The 18,692-nt window shown below is 37.5% G+C and overlaps 1 protein-coding gene across 1 annotated transcript in view; it reads right to left on the reverse strand.

Moving 5' to 3' along the window:
- Positions 1 to 3,322: 3,322 nt before the first annotated feature.
- The window catches only part of LOC149042837 (uncharacterized), a 33,196-nt gene continuing 17,826 nt past the window's right edge, over positions 3,323 to 18,692 (reverse strand). The window contains exons 3-8 of the mRNA XM_089212034.1: positions 6,176 to 6,208; positions 5,975 to 6,007; positions 5,849 to 5,881; positions 5,564 to 5,695; positions 4,808 to 5,182; positions 3,323 to 3,963 (exon numbers count right to left, since the gene is read on the reverse strand). Of these exons, the coding sequence (XP_089068160.1) occupies positions 3,793 to 3,963; positions 4,808 to 5,182; positions 5,564 to 5,695; positions 5,849 to 5,881; positions 5,975 to 6,007; positions 6,176 to 6,208 (777 nt within the window). The 3' untranslated portion in view covers positions 3,323 to 3,792. The remainder of the gene's footprint in view (positions 3,964 to 4,807; positions 5,183 to 5,563; positions 5,696 to 5,848; positions 5,882 to 5,974; positions 6,008 to 6,175; positions 6,209 to 18,692) is intronic.

The following is an 18,692-nucleotide window of genomic DNA, read 5'->3' on the forward strand; positions in this document are numbered from 1 at the left end:
TCCCCTGAAACATATAACAATAAAAAAAATGCAAATTAACATTCGTGATCAAGTTTCTTTGTAGAATAATACTCTCTCCTCATTTCTTGGTCATAATGATGTAATGACGATGATGGCTATATAGGTGCTATTCTTCCAAAAATGGTTAAAAAAAATTAGGAGAACGCTGATAATGTCTGTGATAATGACACTTAAGATGACCTATAGCAATGTTTATCAGTCTCCCCCAGGCACACAACAGTCTCGGATTAGAAGTAAAATTTAGACCACCACACTGCAGAAGTTAAAACAGAAGACATGCAGCGTTGTTAACACAAAAAGGCCTCCAGCCTGCGCTCCAGGGAATTCTTAAAGCTCTGTTTAAAATATTTATATTTCTGTTCCGTTACAATCAACAACAATTAGGGAGTTAAAAGTCCTTTTGGGGCCTTTAGTCTTATGTACATATATGTATCCTTGTATTTCACATCAGTGCACTTTTGCTTTTAACTGACCACCGCTAATGATTTAGAATTACTCCTACCGAGTAATCTCTTAATGCAGAGAGGTTCCAAACCAACTCTTGCATATTCTTGGCCGGTTAATCACCACGTTTTCTTTCACTTTCGAAGTATGTTACTATTTCAGTCATAGTGACAATTGGCGGCAATATATAATAAGCTGAGGCTGGATTTTAACGTAGGAACATATTCGGAGATTTTTTCACTGATCTAACCCTTATTTTGGCTTTTTTTATGATCCAGGCCTGTTTGTAAATGGATACTGTAAAGGATAAAGCGGCAATGTCCGTATTATACTTTCTATTAGCACTAATTATATATTTTGTTCAAATGGAACGATGATGGTGAGGTTCTCCGTACGCAGGCGGAGATGGCGATAATTTTGATCACGGGGTGATGTGAATGGGAAGATGGTTGATCCTCGCTCGAAAAAGGATGTCTAGGCTAAGAGCTGGCACCCTCTCTGCTTTGCCGTTGCTAGCGTTTCTTCTTGTCCCCCTCCACGCCTCCTTTTTTTTTTTTTTTTTTTTTTCTTGTTCACACTACACAGTTTGTGTTAAGATTACATTTCTCAGCGTAATGAAGTCTTTGTCCACGTTAAAGACGGGCCGGGAGAGATTAAGCTACAATGGATTTAACATGCGCAAACCTTAAGTCATAACCCTTTCTTTTTCTTGTGTGATATTTCAAAACAAATAAATCTCATGAGTATCTGTCGAACATTTTCTTTGTTTCGCTTTCATCCCTCGCGTGTTTGAGATAGAAATAAATATTGCCATTGCTCACGATCCCATACATGTGATTTATCAATCCAAGAGAGATGGGGTTTTCAGTTATTTATTTTTCTCTTTTTAAACTGGCGTTTCGATCAAGAATAATCAAATGTGTTTTTACAGCAATATTCTGGATGTGCCACACTCGCGGATCGGAGTTGTGTGAGAGCAAACGAATTTACTGTTAAAGAGATATGCTTTTCAACGCTCAGTTGTCACAACTTAGCCTCATCGAAATATCAAATCATGCAGACATAATAGAATTCCCCATGTTGTTCATGATTACGACTAAGAACCATAGACGGATTGCCCCTTGTAGGCAATGTCATTTTCTTAGACTTGAAATCCTTTACTAATCATCAGAAAGCTCTAGTAAATAAACGTCAAATATTTCAAACTCTGTACGAAATTCTTCAAGAAGTAATTTTTTAATTGGAGATGAAAATTTTATGTGAGAGTAGTTGGTTGATAAATTGGGCTTTTAACTAAAAAAGGGACGTGGCTTTTATTGACCCAATTTTGTGGAATCTTAATAATAAAGATATTCGAATCATATCAAAACATAAGTTCCGCTAATTTTCTCTTCGGACAGGATATTAAATGGTCGAGACCGAAATAAATTATTGCTTGCTTTATCGTGTCGTACGCGTTTACTTACAACAGCAAGGAGCAATGGCAGCCATACCTGTTGAAACCTCGCTCCGTGCCGTCATGATTGCCACAGCTAAAACCAAAGTGGCAAGGGCTGTTAAGAGCGAAGCAACAGCGATGACAGATGCGATTAAGAATAATGGGTTATGCTTCACTGTATCAGAATCTTTATACGGCTGTGTTTCAACGTTTTGTTTTGCCTGTGGAGTGTCCTTTCTGAAAACTACACTGTCATAGGTAACGGCGTTATCTTCCTGTTTAGATTCCATTTCGAAATAAATGTTCTCCTGCCCGATCTCGATCTTAGTATCCATCATTGGGTGGTATGATTGTGCCGTTTGTGAAACAGATCAACTTTAGACTCTTCTTGGGGCGAAACATGCTTAGGCAGACCAAAGAGATGCTGAAATACGATGCGATATGATCATATGATCATCTCTGATTGACGAGAATAGGAAAGGAGAAGGAATGGAATTTGTTTCAACGTAAGGCTAGAGATTGTGCAATAAAAGATTAAACTGACCATAAATGATGATGAAAGCATTATTGAACAAAATGATTATGCTTTCTTGATTTTGATCCAGGTTATCCCTATCGATCCCACTTTCCAGTGTACAGCGGGATATCAACACAGGACGAAATCACATGTTTCCGTATTTCTGAAACGTGGCGGAAACATGCAACTCCATGTTTCCGTTATGTTTACGTAAAAGTGGTCCGGCTCCGTTGCATACGCAGCAACGGAAACGCGAGAAAACGTCACGCAACAGGTAACGGAAACACAGGTTATCCGTCGTGTTTCCGGAACGGCTTGACATGTTTCTGCCACGTTTCCGTTTACGGATTCTTGCAATTTCGTCCTGTGCAAGGTAGAAGCAAGTGAGGTATAGAAGGTTTTGTCTTGATGGAGGGAGGAGGGGGTGTGGTTTCTTAGTCCCAGAGGGTTCCACTGAGCATTATGAGTGGAACATCGTTCAAGAAATTGATCACGATTAAATAATGGATATACTTTATAACAATACTTATAACAGGACTTCCCTGGGGTTCTTAGGTACCCGTGTCCCCCCTACCCCCCCTCCCCCCGCCTTTGTTTTAAGTTGTAATAAACAGAACGCGGCGTGAAGGTCGATATGACTCTGGTGAGTACCCTTTGTTTGACGCTGTGAGCCTTTTTTGAAAAATCCCGGTTACGCCCCTGTTTAAAGCATGGACAAAGTCTCTACGGGAAAAGACTCAAGATAATTCTTTTACGGTATTGATCGAGTGGTAAGAAGGTAAATAAAGCAAGGGCAAAAACGACGGGCGCGAAAGTTACTGGTGAATAAGAAACTGAGTTTCTGATTGAAGAAATCATGTACACCTCTGAATGAGTATGGATGACAGTAAAGTCTCAGCCTATTCAATTATAGATATTTTTGAATTTTTACTTCGACATCAGGTAAAGTAAACACAATGTCGCTAAATAGGGTGATTTCCAACTGAGTGTGGAAAGTAATGCTACTTTGCTTTGGTTTTGCCTCGCTTCGCAATATGATTGGTGTAGAACTGAAACTCACACCATACTTTAAATCAGCCAGATTGAAAACTAAATCCAATCGCGATCTTGGTTTATTGCGTTTTCTCACACTAAGGGCATACAACCTGTTGTTACTCCTCCTCCTGATTATACTCCTTTGACTTTCCTTTGATTTTGGTTTTACAACACTCAACTGAAATGCCCTCTATAAGAAAACCTAGTTCACTGGGCATATTTGAAAAAAAGAATTAACGTTAGACCACTAAATTGTTCTTCGTCTCGTTTCTGAATCAACACTGTATTATCTTCGTTACATTTCTCCTGTTCATTACATGGCTTTCCGTTTTTCCTCTTATGACTTACACTCCCAGTAGTGCATGTAGCAATACATCGTTGCTTCTCCAGTTACTAGGGTACCTTCGCAAGAGCACTTGTAGGTTCTCTTTCCACCTGAATTGACGCTTGATAATTTAGCAACTTTCGCGTCGTTTGTATCACAGTTTACGCCAATAAAGATTTTACTCTGGCAGGAAAAAAGATAATAAATATGATACTGAAGATAATGAAAGACTACGTCAAGTGTTCGAAATGTGGAAGAGTAAAACATTTCTTTCCTCTTCAAGGGGTGTAAACACGACGTCGTAAAAGCCAACGCCTACAATCTGGGCAATTCTTATTGTAAGTTTTCTATGCCGAAATCGGATATCACAAATACGGCCTACACGTCTAGGAACGTAAAAGGAGAAAAATCCACGTATTTTCTAACACTGGCCTTTAAATGTACGCTAGACAACTAGTTCCCTCAGTGGGCAGGTCGTTCTTGTAAAATCGATTTTCGTTGTCACTCATAGGGCAAGATACAGAGTCATAAAACTGGGCCTCACGAATATTTTGAAAAACTGATATTTGCAAACGTTTTTTTGTTCCATGACAGACCGAGAATGTCATTGCTCCGTGTGGGATTAAAGAAATTACTGGAAATACACTGAAAGGTATGAAATTGTCAAAATAAATAAATAAAAAAGTTATCTTGCATTTGGCAGCAAAATGAACTTTTTGAACAAGTTTGTGCTGTATTTCGAAACAAGTTGTTTAAGGTTTTCTATTTTTTTTTTGTTTTCATGATGATGAAGATTTAAGACTTAAAGAGAGGAAATTAGCTTTGATTCTCAAAATCGATGCGGCCCATGGCTCAACTTTCTGACTTTAAGGGAGGATTTAGGACATTTGGATAACTCCTTGGACCGGTAAATATTGTCAAAAGTGTCAATATTTCGTAAAGTAATTTTCAATAAGATAGTTATTTTCTTGTCAGAATCAAACAGAATCAAATAGAATCAACTTTCACAATCTTGAACTCAACTTACGTTTTGTTCCGTCGCTGTAATTTCTTGTTGGGAGAACGAGTTTGCTACCATGCCAGGGCTAGATAAAGTCTTAAAAACACAGGAATTGGCCCCGAGTCTAGGTGGACCCTGGGTACCATTGAACCCAGATGGTCCACGAAGACCCTGAACACCAGGTATTCCAGACGGTCCTGCAGGGCCCTGAGTACCATTATATCCCGGAGGTCCGGGAGGTCCGGCAGGTCCAGCAGGTCCGGCAAGTCCAATGTCACCCTTTGTACCATTATATCCGGAAGGTCCGGCGGGTCCGGCGGGTCCGGCAGGTCCAACGTCTCCATTAGAACCGTTGACTCCAGGTGGTCCTCTGACGCTCGTGCTGCCAGTAGCATTTTTCACCTACTCAATTAAAAAAAAAGCAACAACAACAATGATATTCACAGTAACCATTACCATGATGATAACGATGAAAATGATGATAATCGTAATGACAATGCCAATTGTCGCAATTACAATAAGAATGTCAGTGACAATGACAGTGACAGTGAAAGTGACAGTGACAGAGAGAGTGACAGTGTCAATGACAATGAAAGTGACGGTGTCAATGACAATGGAAATGAAATTGTTATTTACAGTGACAGTGAAAGTAACAGTAATAGTGACAGTGACAGTGACAGTGACAGTGAAAATAGAAATGAAAGTGAAAGTGAAAGGTCAGCCAGAGGTTGATTCGAAATTCAGTACGAAATGGCACCCAATAATACATTCAAGTATATGTACCTTTTGTTCCAGTTGCATAATTCTTTTTTGAAAATGCAGAAACCTCTCATTTAAGCTTGTATTCAGACCAGTCAAAGTTTGGGCAGCATCCTGTACTACGAGACGGATATCCTCTAGCTCTGTATTTTTGCCCTAGAAAAATTAAACGGGCCAAATTATTGTGTTGGAGAATTAGTGGGCCTACAAAAGTTGGTGAAATTAGTAGAGCAGTCCGCGTTTTGCTTTTGAACATCGATCATGATGATGGGGATTGTAACAGTGAGAGATTCAGATAACGAAACTTACCTCGTTTTTCATGTTTTCCATTTTTTTTTCCATCTACCATAAAGTAAGAAACTCATGTTAAACTAAGCGCACCAATAGTGATTTTTTAATATCGATGGAACTGGAAATGGTTGAATTTAAACTTGCCTTTATCGCTAAATCCTTCAACTCTGCTGAGACCTAACACAAGGAAGAAAAGAAAAGAAAAGAAACCATTTAACATTATATCATTTTTTTAATAAATGTTTTATTGTTATTGATGATTTACAATCATTATCATTATTATTATTATTAAGATTAAGATGATCATTACGATTGTTAAAGGAGGCGAATGAATGGCAAACTTACGTTTTTCTTCAGTTCTTTTACATCCCCTGAAACCTATAATTAATATTCGTGATCAAGTTTCTTTGTAGAATAATACTCTCTTCTCATTTCTTGGTCATAATGATTTAATGACGATGATGGCTATATAGGTGCTATTCTTCCAAAAATGGTTAAAAAAATTAGGAGAACGCTGATAATGTCTGGGATAATGACACTTAAGATGACCTATAGCAATGTTTATCATTTTCTCACAGGCACACAACAGTCTCGGATTAGAAATAAAATTTAGATCACCACACTGCAGAAGTTAAAACAGAAGACATGCAGTGTTGTTAACACAAAAACGATGCCTCCAGCCTGCGCCCCAGGGAATTATTAAAGCTCTGTTTACAATATTAAAATATTATTCTGTTCCATTACAATCAACAACAATCAGGGAGTTAAAAGTCCTTTTGGGGCTTTTAGTCTTATGTACATATATGTATCCATGTATTTCACATCAGTGCACTTTTGCTTTTAACTGACCACTGCTAATGATTTAGAATTACTCCTACCGAGTAATCTCTTAATGCAGAGAGATTCCAAACCAACTCTTGCATATTCTTTTGAAGTTCTGACATTTCTAGAAAAGGGGAGACAATAAGAAAAACATAGAAAATGTAAACAAAATGAATTGAATTAAAATAGTGTAACAATTTTGAAATAAAAAAAGCATCATTAGCCTTCGAAAAATCTCATGGAAAAAATATCTTGGACCATTGATTAAATGCTGCATTCAGCAAATTTCTGAGGCATACAATTAAAGAAAGATTAATTGAAGCTGATCGATTTTGGTATGTGTGCGGACACGTTTTGGCCGGTTAATCACCACATTTTCTTTCACTTTCGAAGTATGTTGCTATTTCAGTCAAAGTGATAATTGGCGACACTATATGATAAGCTGAGGCTGGGTTTTAAAGTAAGAACACATTCGGAAATATTTTGACTGATCTAACCCTCGTGTTGGCCCTTTTTATGATCCAGGCCTGTTTGTAAATGGATACTGTAAAGGATATCGACAACTCGAAGCGAGTAAATCATCCCGCGTAGACTAATCCATCTCACTAATCCAAAGCGGCAACGTCCAAATTATATTTTCTGTTAGCACTAATTATATATTTTGTTCAGATAGGAACGATGATGGTGAAGTTCTCCCTACGCAGGCGGGTAGATTTTGATCACGGGGTGATGTGAATGCGAAGATGGTTGATCTCGTTCGAAACAGTATGTCTACATGCGAACACGGTATTGCCGGATGTGAACCACGCTAAGAGCTGGCACCCTTTCTGCTTTGCCGTTGCTGGCGTTTCTTCTTATCCCCCTCCACGCCTTCTTTTTTCTTTCTTTCATTTTTTTTTCACACTACACATTTTCTGTTAAGATTAAATTTCTCAGCGTAATAAAGTAAAGAAGGGCCGTGATAGATTAAGCTACAATGGATTTAACATGCGCAAACCTTAAGTCATAACCCTTTGTTTTACTTGTGTGTTATTTCAAAACAAATAAATCTCATGACTATTTGTCGAACATTTTCCTTGTTTCGCTTTCATCCCTCGCGTGTTTGAGATAGCAATAAATAAGGCCATTGCACACAATCCCATATATGTGATTTATCAATCCAAGAGTGATGGGTTTTTCAGTTATCTATTTTTCTCTTTTTAAATTGGCGTTTCCATCAAGAATAATTAAATGTGTTTTTAAAGCAATATGCTTGATGTGCCACACTCGTGGATCCTAGTTGTATGTGAGCAAACGAATTTACTGTTAAAGAGATATGTTTTTCAACGCTCAGTTGTCACAACTTAGCCTCATCTAAATATCAAATCATGCAGACGTAATAGAATTGCCCATGTTGTTCATGATTACGACTAAGTACCATGATAGACGGATTACCCCTTGTAAGCAATGTCATTTTCTTAGACTTGAAATCCTATACTAATCACCAGTGCGGAGAAAGCTTTAGTAAATAAAGGTCAAATATTTCAAACTCTGTACGAAATTCTTCAAGAAGCTATTTTTTAATTTGGAGATGCGATAGTAGTTGGTTGATTTGACTAAAAAAATAACGTGGTTTTTATTGACCCAATTTCGTGGAATCTTAATAATAAAAATACTCAAATTATATCGAAAAAGTCTCTCTAATTTTCTCTTCGGACAGGAAATTAAATGGCCGAGACCGAAGTAAATTATTGTTTGCTTTATCGTGTCGTACGCGTTTCACTAATGCCACTTTTAAAATTTCAACCAATCAAGACCCACGAATGTTTACTTACAACAGGAAGGAGCAATGGTAGCTATATACCAGTTGAAACCTCGCTCCGTGTCGTCATGATTGCCACAGCTAAAATCAAAGTGGCAAGGGCTGTTAAAAGCGAAGCAACAGCGATGGCAGATGCGATAAAGAATAATGGGTTATGCTTCACTGTAGCAGAATCTTTATATGGCTGTGTTTCCACGTTTGGTTTTGCCTGTGGAGTGTCCTTTCTGAAAACTACACTGTCTTAGGTTTCGGCGTTATCTTCTCGTTTAGATTCCATTTCGAAATAAATGTTCTCCCGCCCGACCTCGATCTTAGTATCCATCATCGGGTGGCATGATTATGCCGTTTGTGAAACAGATCATCGGGTGGTATGATTATGCCGTTTGTGAAACAGATCCACTTTAGACTCTTCTTGGGGCGAAACGTGTTAAGGCAGACCAAAGAGATGCTGAAATGCGATGCGATACGAAATAGACTAATGTCAGAAAGAATTTGTCTCGACGTAGGCTTATAGATTGTACAATAAAGAATTGAACTGACCTTAAATGATGATGAAAGCAGGGAACTGTGGATTGTGTATGTAGATATATGATGTACCGTGTCTGTCTGTTTATGTGAATTATGTTTGTTTATGAAAAATGTATGTAACTTTGAATTAATAAAAATTAATAAAATAAAAAACAAAATGATTATTTAACAAAATGATTATGCTGTCTTGATATTGATCCAGGTTATCACTATCCACCCACTTTCCAGTGTACAGTGAGATATCAAGGTGGAAGCAAATGAGGTATAGAGGTTTTCATTTTGATGTTTTAGTCTTCGATGGGCTGAAGTCAAACCAAAATTAAAATTTTCTTGCCTTTAATGATCCACTGGTTTCGTAGAGGCCACCTTTGACTGCATTTAAAGCTTAGGTAATTTGAGAGGTGACACGAAACATTTTCCGAAATAGCTACAGTACATGACAGTGTGGCAAAATTGGTGCCTAGCTCGAAATATCGACGATAAAATGGAGTGTTTCACTCTAGGAATTTTGGATAAATAAATGATGATAAGTGTTCGACGAGAATTCATTAATTTATTTGAAATATGCTGTAATTGTCTCGCGTTGTTAAATGGTGTTAAACGATAAAATTACAATTATAGTTAATCTACAATATCGTAAGGGTTTCCTGTATTGGTGTTGGAAAGAAAAGGAATGGAAATATTATTTTATTCTTAGTCATTTAATGTAAATTATAAAAAGGGCAGGTTGATTACTTCGTACTCCTTCTTGGTGGTCTTATCTTAAAGGTTGAGTTTAATCACGTTCTTCTTGTGAGTTTGGCCACGTTCACCTAGCGAGTTTAATAACGTTTTCTTCGTTGTGATCGTGAGGTTGACATGGAACTCGTGATAAGCCGTGTTCTTAAATAAGTTAATTTGTTAGTCCAGGAAGAGTAAATCTCCCTGGTAATAGATCGCGTTCGACACCTTCGTGTTCCCAGAGGTAATTTAAGGGTAAACAGGTGATGTCCCTCATGTTTTCGCAACAAGAAGCAATTTGGGGGCGGTACTTGAGAGCGCCTTTCTTCTTTAACTCTTGTGACCAAGATGTTGTTATGTAACAATCTTTTAAGGTGATTTTCTCTTAAGATACACTTTTAGGTATAAATAACACTCTACACCAAGGTTATTTGTAATTTTTATATTGTCGATCTCGTTTCTGTTCTGGCCGATCTCAACCGTAAAGATATGAAAATTAGGGAAGAAATTGATTTTGCAACTGCGTAGACAACCCTAAGGTGCTTACTCAGTATGTGGGAACTATAATACGTAGTCAAGCGTGATTCGCTAGTTGAGATTGGACGATGACGACACAAGAAGATTGACGGCTTAGAAATGTCATCCGCAGTGTCACCTTTAGACCGATAACTATTCTTTAACAAGCCAATGCTTCAGAAAATGTTGCTCAAAAATTAAGCAAAGACTGATTCATTATAAAAAGCTACCTTAAAGGATCGGCGTAGCCTTTTTCGTTGTAAAATGGCACATGCGTTATACTGTACTTTTTTAAGGAGCATGAGACATCTAAGCCACACGGCCATAAATTAAGACAATCACTTGTCTTTTTTTATTCGCAGTCGAATGTTCACTTACAATCATTCTTGCATAACGTGATATCTTGAAGCCCTTTTCTTTCCCACTTTTTTTTGTCTTTAGTGTAAATCATGTCTTTTCCCATTATCAGGTTTGCAATTTATGGTGATGATTCTTGTTTTGAGCCCCAAATTCCTAAGGGAGTTGTCTATGCAACGGGTCATAGAGGTGCAAGTCTACCTACCCTGAAGAGCGCCATGATCCGTTGGAAAAGTCGAGGATGTGTTGAATGCGTGAGACTTCATCATGACCAAAGCTAAAACCAAAGCTGTTATAGCCGTGAGGAAGGCTGTGGTGCCAACTGCAATTGATATGAACAGAAGTCGCCGAGTTACGTCTGTATTTGATTGCCAGGCATGTATAGGCTGGGATCGTTCTTGTTCGTTAATCTCCTCTCTTTCTCCGAACTTTCCAAACCAACCGGTGTTTTTTTTTTCAGTCACGGTAGCTGAGTTATTACTTGTTTCTGCACTACTTCCCTTTTTGATCAGCTCCATCTCGACGAAAAAATGTCCTTTCACCCACCGTCTGCCTAAATTAATTAGTGATTGTGGATTGAGGATGCTAATTATCTTTCAGTCGTACTTTGCCCTTTAAGTCTAAAATCGATTGCTCTCGTTCAATGGTGGATTAGTGGTAATTAAATAAAGCACAGTTCTCAAAGGACCATTTACTCTTGAAAAGCATCGAGCTGTCGCAATTAAAACTGATAAGTGATTTACGTGTGCTCCTTTAATTACAAAACCGACAGAATACGAATTGTTTGAAATTTGCTCATGATGAAACGCATTGTTTATCATTCTTTACTTAGACTGGGAATTTAACCTGAAATTATCAATCAAATCCTTTCATTATTTTACTTTTTTATCGGATACTTTTCTAAAGATACATTATAAATCTGTAATTTAGTCTTCAGGGCAGTTTAGAAATACTGCTTTGGGAACATCTCACTTTTATTGTGAGGCACGTTGATGTCAATGAATACTTCACCCATAGGATTCCTTCTTGAATAATTTTTTTTTTCAAAATTGTTTTCCAAAAAATTGACTATATCAGTTTTGATAAGCTTTGTTTGAGCTGAAAACTGCAATCATTCCACTCGTCGAAAAGTACCGATCAGATTATGAATAACGAAGGAAAATCGGTCTTAATTACAAACCAGTGACTTGAATGAGATTGACTGTGCTGACAAGATTCTTATTGCGGTACACCAATGCTGCAGTGACAAAAGAAATCCGGTATGAGGCCAAGTACACTGATGGTGCCAACAATGACAGACAACGCATTAAAAGAAAAAGAAAAAAAAACGTGCTTTTAAAACTATTTTAACTCAAAAAATTCATGCCAGTGTCAACAAAGAGTATGACTGGCATGTGTACGGTAGTGTCGTCGATGAAACACATTAAGTTTTTTTTTTATTTCTGAGCTTTTGTGGCCTTTTTGTTGTCGTCTAAGAATTATTTCGACTCTTTATTACAATTTCTACTTATCACATAATTATACTATGAGCCACATACAATAAAAATAGGCAAACATTGGCAATAATGTGTCAGTGAAAACAGTCAACAGTACAACCAACAAATGAACTTCATTTGCTGCTTTGTCTTTCCCCGACACATTATTGCCAATGTTTGCCTATGCTTAACTATGGAAAAAGTTGGTAATTAGGGAATATGGCATATTCCCTAATTATGAATTCTTTTGTAGCCACCAGGTCATTTCTGAAATTGAAATGAACAGAATTCTAAAGATTTGATTTTCTGCCAAGGGGAAGTAATAGAGTTTAGTACTGACTCGAAAACGAAGAGAAAAAATATGGCAATGGTCAGGCATGTGTCATAGAATTCAGTTGAAGATTCGAATCATCAATTGAATTCATGCGTCTTTTGCACTTGACAGGAAAATTATTACACCTCAGCACAGTACTTATGTACTGTACTTCACAAGCGGCAGCACAAAAAATGACTAACCCAACGGGGTTGTTTTTTCTTCTGCTCTTTCACTCTGCCTCTGGACTTAAGCTTAAATTGGCTGACTATTCTCCGGTTTTTCGCCACTAACTGCAACTGTGTAAATTCGACAGTAATAAAGCATCAACGATTGGTGAAACAGCAAAACTAATTTAGGACTGCTTAATTTGTTCGTCCTATGGCCGCTATTTGAAAACTCCATTATCTTTGACACAAAGAATTATGTTAAGTGAACACTTTTTAAACCCTGCACGGTGTTGGGCGAACACGAGAAAAGCGGAATAACTTGAACATGACACCTTAACATTACTTGCAGGAGGCGCAGCCAAGTGATTAACAAGCTTTTTGAGAACGCATTGGCACCGATAATTCGAGTTGAAATTGTAAAGAATACCGACCAGAAATAACGGAATGCAAGATTATGATGAGGGCTCAAAGTGCTACTTGGGAATACTGCAAGTTCTACGGAGTACGTGCCAAAAATGTGGCCAGAATTGATCTTGCGATTGTGCCTGACAATCTGTACGGAAAGTCTCGTGAGTCTGCAAGCCTAAGAAGCAGTTTTAAAATTGTCTGAGCTTGTTTAGCGAAATGAAGGTCACTTGCAGATTTTTCCTTATAATATTTATTGCTATTACAATATCTTAACATTAAATTCTTAAATAACATTATTAGATCGCATTATGACAAAAGCATCAAAATCGAAGGACAATAATATCGGGCCATATTATGTATACACTGGTTCAAATGCCGTTCAGATATATATATATATATATATATATATATATATATACATATATTTTTTTTTTTCAACGCAGTACACTGTTCTCTTTTAACCAAATTTGTTTCTGTTCCCTCTGCTAAAACTTGAAGAAATTAATTTGATTACACTATGGTCAGAAAAGCATGCTTATTTGATATAACTTCGAGCGACTACAGTCATTGTCTCAAGAAGGACTGCGTTTCAATAAATTCGTGTCTTCGACCACAGTTTTCTATTGTCCCGCCTTTCAGAACACTTCCTGGAGCACGTTAGCGGCACAATTATGGCAGCAGGCGACATTTTTTTCGCTTCGCTGTCGCCATTTTGTGTGTCGACATTGGTTCACGCAATTTTTAAACGTCACCCGATGGAACCTGAGATCAAGGCTGAAGTCTACGGTGGCCCATAGAGGACATTAGAGGATATTTTTTTAAAATTTTATTTTATTTTTTTATCGCGCGATAACTGATAAATTATTGCGCGATAAATGATAAATTATCGCGTGATAAATGAAAAGTTAGTTCGCGATAAATAAAAATTATCGCGCGATAATTTATCATTTATCGCGCAATAAATGGGAAAAATGTTAGGTCACTCAATCGGCTGTTACGCACGTTGTTTCCGTGGACGACAATGGTTGCCACAGTTAAAGGAGGAATGTCTTGAGGTCAATAGTTCATTTTATTTACATAAAGAGATTAATTAGCTGTACCTTGCAATACTTCTACGACACATAGCTCTGTGAATCAGTACAGTAAACCTTGATTTTGCGAAATCTTACAAGACACTTTCAGGGATGACTGTCAGTGTCTGAGAACGAGAGTGGATTATCTAATCCGTCTCGTTTCGCTAATTACAGTAAAATCAGCAGCCAACAATTTTTTTCGCTTCGCTGTCGCCATTTTGTTTCTACTGACCTTAAAACATACCTCCTCAACTGTGGTAACCATTGTCGTCCACGGAAACAACGTGCGTAACAGCCGATTACGTGACCTAACATGTTTCCCATTTATCCCGCGATAATTTTTCATTTATCACGCGATAATTTTTCATTTATCACGCGATAATTTTTCATTTATCACGCGATAATTTTTCATTTATCGCGCCATAATTTCCATTTATCCGTCAAACCTAAATAAATATTAAGTGGCCACGATTCCCAAGAAATGTGTAAGCTCTGTAAATGTGACATCTACATACTGGATCCTTTTTAATTTGATATTACTCCCATATATTTTCTTTTTTTAAGAGATATTTTGGATTTCTCACATTGAAATTTGATGCAGCCAGGGACAAATTCTCGAAATCGGTTTCAAGCAAGAAATTGATCACGATTAGATAATGCATCTATGTTATAACAGGGGCGTAACTGGGGGGAGGGGTTTCTCTGGAGTTCCTAGGCACCCGTGTCGTCCCATCTTCCCCCCTCCCTTTGTAAGCGTCTTTCTTTTTTGCCTTACTAGGTGAAACACGGCGTGAAGGTGGATACAACAATCTGGTGAGTACCCCCTGTTTGACACAGTGTGAGACCCGAATTGAGAAATCTAAGCTATGCCCCTGTCTGTACGGGAAAGACTCAATATAATTCTTTTTGATATTGACCGATAGGTGAGAACGTTAATAAAAAGACAACGGGCGCGAAAGTTAGTGGTGAAAAAGGAACCGAGTTTCTGATTTAATAAATCATGTACACCTTTGAATGGGTATGGATGACAGGAAAGTAGCTTAGCCTATTAAATAATAGATATTTCTGAATTGCCACCAAACATCGTGTAAAGTAAACACAATATCACAAAATTGGGTATTTTCAATTGAGTGTGGAAAGTAACGCTACTTTGCTTTGGTTTTGCCTTACTTCGCAGTGTGATTGGTGTAGAACTGAAACTCGCGCCTTACTTTAAATCAGTCAGATTGAAATGAAACCAATGGCGATCTTGGCCCCGTGCGTTTTCTCACGCTTTGGGCGAATAACCTGATTTTTACTCCACCTCCTGATTATGCTCTTTAATTTGTTTTTAGTTTGATTTTGGTTTTACAACACTCAATTGAAATACCCTCTGAATAAAAACCCAGTTCACTGGGCATATTTAGCAAATAGCACTTCCGTTAAATCACTGAATTGTTCTTCGTCTCGTTTCTGATTCGATACTATATTATTTTCTTCACAAAAAATCGTGTTTATCAAATGGCTCTCTGTTTTTCCTCTTAAAGCTGACACTCCTAGTAGTGCATGTAGCAAAACATCTGCGTTTCCCCAGTTGCTGAGCCAAATTCGCAATAGCACTTGTAGGTTCTCTTTCCACCTGAGATGGTGCTTGATAATTTAGCAACTTTTGCATCATTTGTATCACAGTTTACACTAATAAACATCTTACCCTGCAGAAAAAAAATACACTTAATGATTATATTAATAGTGATGATAATAATGAAAATGATACATGTGTCAAGAGTTGGAAATGCGAAGACCTAAACCATGTATTTCCTTTTTGTGATTAGGTAAGTGTAAATGTTACACCATTCATGATGTAACTTGTACGCGGCCGACGACTAGAATCCGAGACATTCATTGTGCACCATGTTATTATAAGCGTAGCCTTCAAATGTAGGAACCCAACAAAGGAAATACGCGTTCTTTTTTCAATACTGAGGTCTAAATGTATACGCTGAGAATAAACAACGCATGACTAGGTTCCCACGCGGGCAGGCCGTTCGCACATCATCTCTTTAGTTTATTTTTTTATTTATTTATTTTATTTGATCGAGAAACAGAGCCAGCAGTTTTTTTTTAAAATATATGTTGGCAAACCTTTCTTCGTTCCATGACAGGCTAAGGAGATCATTATTTGCAGAATTATAAAACTTACCGTAGATATCCTAAAGGGTACGAAATTGTAAAGAACGCATTTCAATTTACATCTAGCGGTGAAATGAACCTGCTCAATAAGTTAGTGCTGAAGGCCGTCATAAGTTAAATGTCTCCTTTTTATATACTAAAACATCAACTCGCCAGAAAGTGATGAAAAGTTAAGACTTAAAAGCGTCGAAATGAACTTGGGAGTTCAATACACTTCGAATCTCAAAAGCGAGATAGACGAACGCTGGAAATTGAAAAGGAAGCTTGTTGCCTCTGAGACTTTTCGATATTTGGACTACTGTTTGTACCGATAAATATCATTTTAAGTGTTAATATGTCCTAAAAATATTTTTAATAGAAGTTGTTTTCATTTCAGAACCAAATAGCTTTCAGAATTTTCAAATGAATGCTACGCGAATTTTCTGGCCGTGAAGCTCAGAAAACAACTATTTCACTGATACATCTATCGACTGGTTCTCGTTTATACGACAGACAGCTGCTCGTTTTCACCTCTAAACAGCAAATTTAGGCGGTTCTGTGGACACAGGCTTGGCCTCTAGATTTTTCTTGGCCATTTTCTCTTCCTTTCTTTACGATAGCGCTTATCGTCTACTAATCCCGACAAATTTGCATATCGACTTAAAGCGTGTTCTGCATTTCTTATCGTAAATCGTTATTTCTGAGGTAAACTTTTGGAGTAAAAATACCAATTGCTTCCCTAAAAATCGGTTAAAGAAAACCAAAACGGGCTGATTTTTGCTTAAAAACGACGTTGATACCACTCTTCTAGAGACTGAAAATGTAATCAACAAAACGTTTATGCCGCGAAATGATGCTTAGAGGATTTCTTTAAATCTATATATTTTTGGAATAACTTCCTTCATTGCGACATTTAACCTATCTACTTTTAAAATTGAGGAAAAATCCAGGGAACCCCTCTACGTTCAGTTTAAAGATCAAAAGTGTTAAAGCTTCCTAGAGTTCTTTTATGATTTTGAAGAACCAATAATAGATAAAGTTTGGGAAAAAATTTTTAATAAAACAATTAATTATTTTTTCTGTACTATACTGATATGTGACTTAAGTTTGGTTCTGTCACTCGCACTTCTTATCTAGCGAACGAACCTGCTATCATTCCAGAGCTGGATAAAGTCTTGAAACACAGAAACTGGCCCCGGGCCCAGGTGATTCCTGGGTACCATTGTAACTGGACGGTCCATCAGGGCCCTGAACATTAGGTTCTCCAGATGGTCCCGCATGACGCTGAGTACCATTATATCCAGGAGGTCCGGAAGGTCTGGTAGGTCCAATGTCACCATTAGTACCATTGTATCCTGGAGGTCTGGGAGGTCCGGGCTGGAATAAATAAGTTTTCGACTCGACTCAGAATTTTTTTTTCTCTTATTTTTTTAATTTTTTTCATAAAATATACAACTTTACCCCCTGGGGTATTGAAAGATAAAAACCGCAAAAATGTCAACAAAATAGTCTTAACATCTACAACTTAGATGGCTTTTATTGAAATGAACAAATCTGGCCATTTGAGTTTTCGAAAAAATACGAAAGGAAAATTCGAGCTTGTCGTGTCTCTCTTGAAAGAGAAACACGACTAGAATATCCGAACAAGCCGTTTTCTGGCGGCTGAGCTATCCGAGTGTTTCTCCCCTCTTCTTGAGTTCACTCGAAGGCCGGTCGACGTCAGTTCTAAGGCTTGCATATATTACTGCGATGACTGGAGATCGCAATGATGAGCTAGCCGCGATGGACCTCAGCACGATCGCAGTGGCTCTGACTCCGTCATGATTACTAAGAATTTTAACAGCTATGCCAATTTGGCAATGTTTTTCATCGTTCCTGTTTTGTTTTGTTTTTGAACACGAAACTTTACATGCTAAACGAGTGCTAGCTGTGTTTGATTTTTATTACCATAACTAAGCTTACAATCAAACTGAGCGTGAAAACCTTGAAAGCTAAGACTTTCCATTTCGTTTTCTCTTTGAGGATTTTCGTCTCAGCACGCGTTATAATTACTTAAATTAAGGCACCTGGTATGTTTACAAACCTTTGTTTGGTTCTTCTGTTGCTACTTGCCGGCTCTCTTGTTCCGAAATTTCACTTTCAATTAACCAAAAAAGAAGCTAGAGAGAAGTCCGGGAAAAAGCTAAGGTTGGACAAAGTACAATTTGGCAGATGATGTGACAACTTTAGCCTAGCTCTATGCTCTATACTCTTATAAAAAAAAAAAAAAAAAAAAAAATATATATATATATATATATATATATATATATATATATATATATATATATATATATATATATATTACTCTTACCGAACTTTTTTGTAGAGCCGAGAGGATCGTCTCTAACTCCTGAACCTTCTTTTCAACCCGTGACTTATCTGGGAGAATAAATAGTTTAACAATCATGCCACAGTAAGAATGATAACTCAACGGACAGGGTAAGATTAAACCTTTAGTTAACAAATAGAGAAGCCTTGACTGTGCTCTGTTC

The sequence above is a fragment of the Pocillopora damicornis genome, chromosome 7, assembly GCF_964200805.1.
Source record: "Pocillopora damicornis chromosome 7, jaPocDami1.2, whole genome shotgun sequence".
Lineage (NCBI taxonomy): Eukaryota > Metazoa > Cnidaria > Anthozoa > Scleractinia > Pocilloporidae > Pocillopora > Pocillopora damicornis.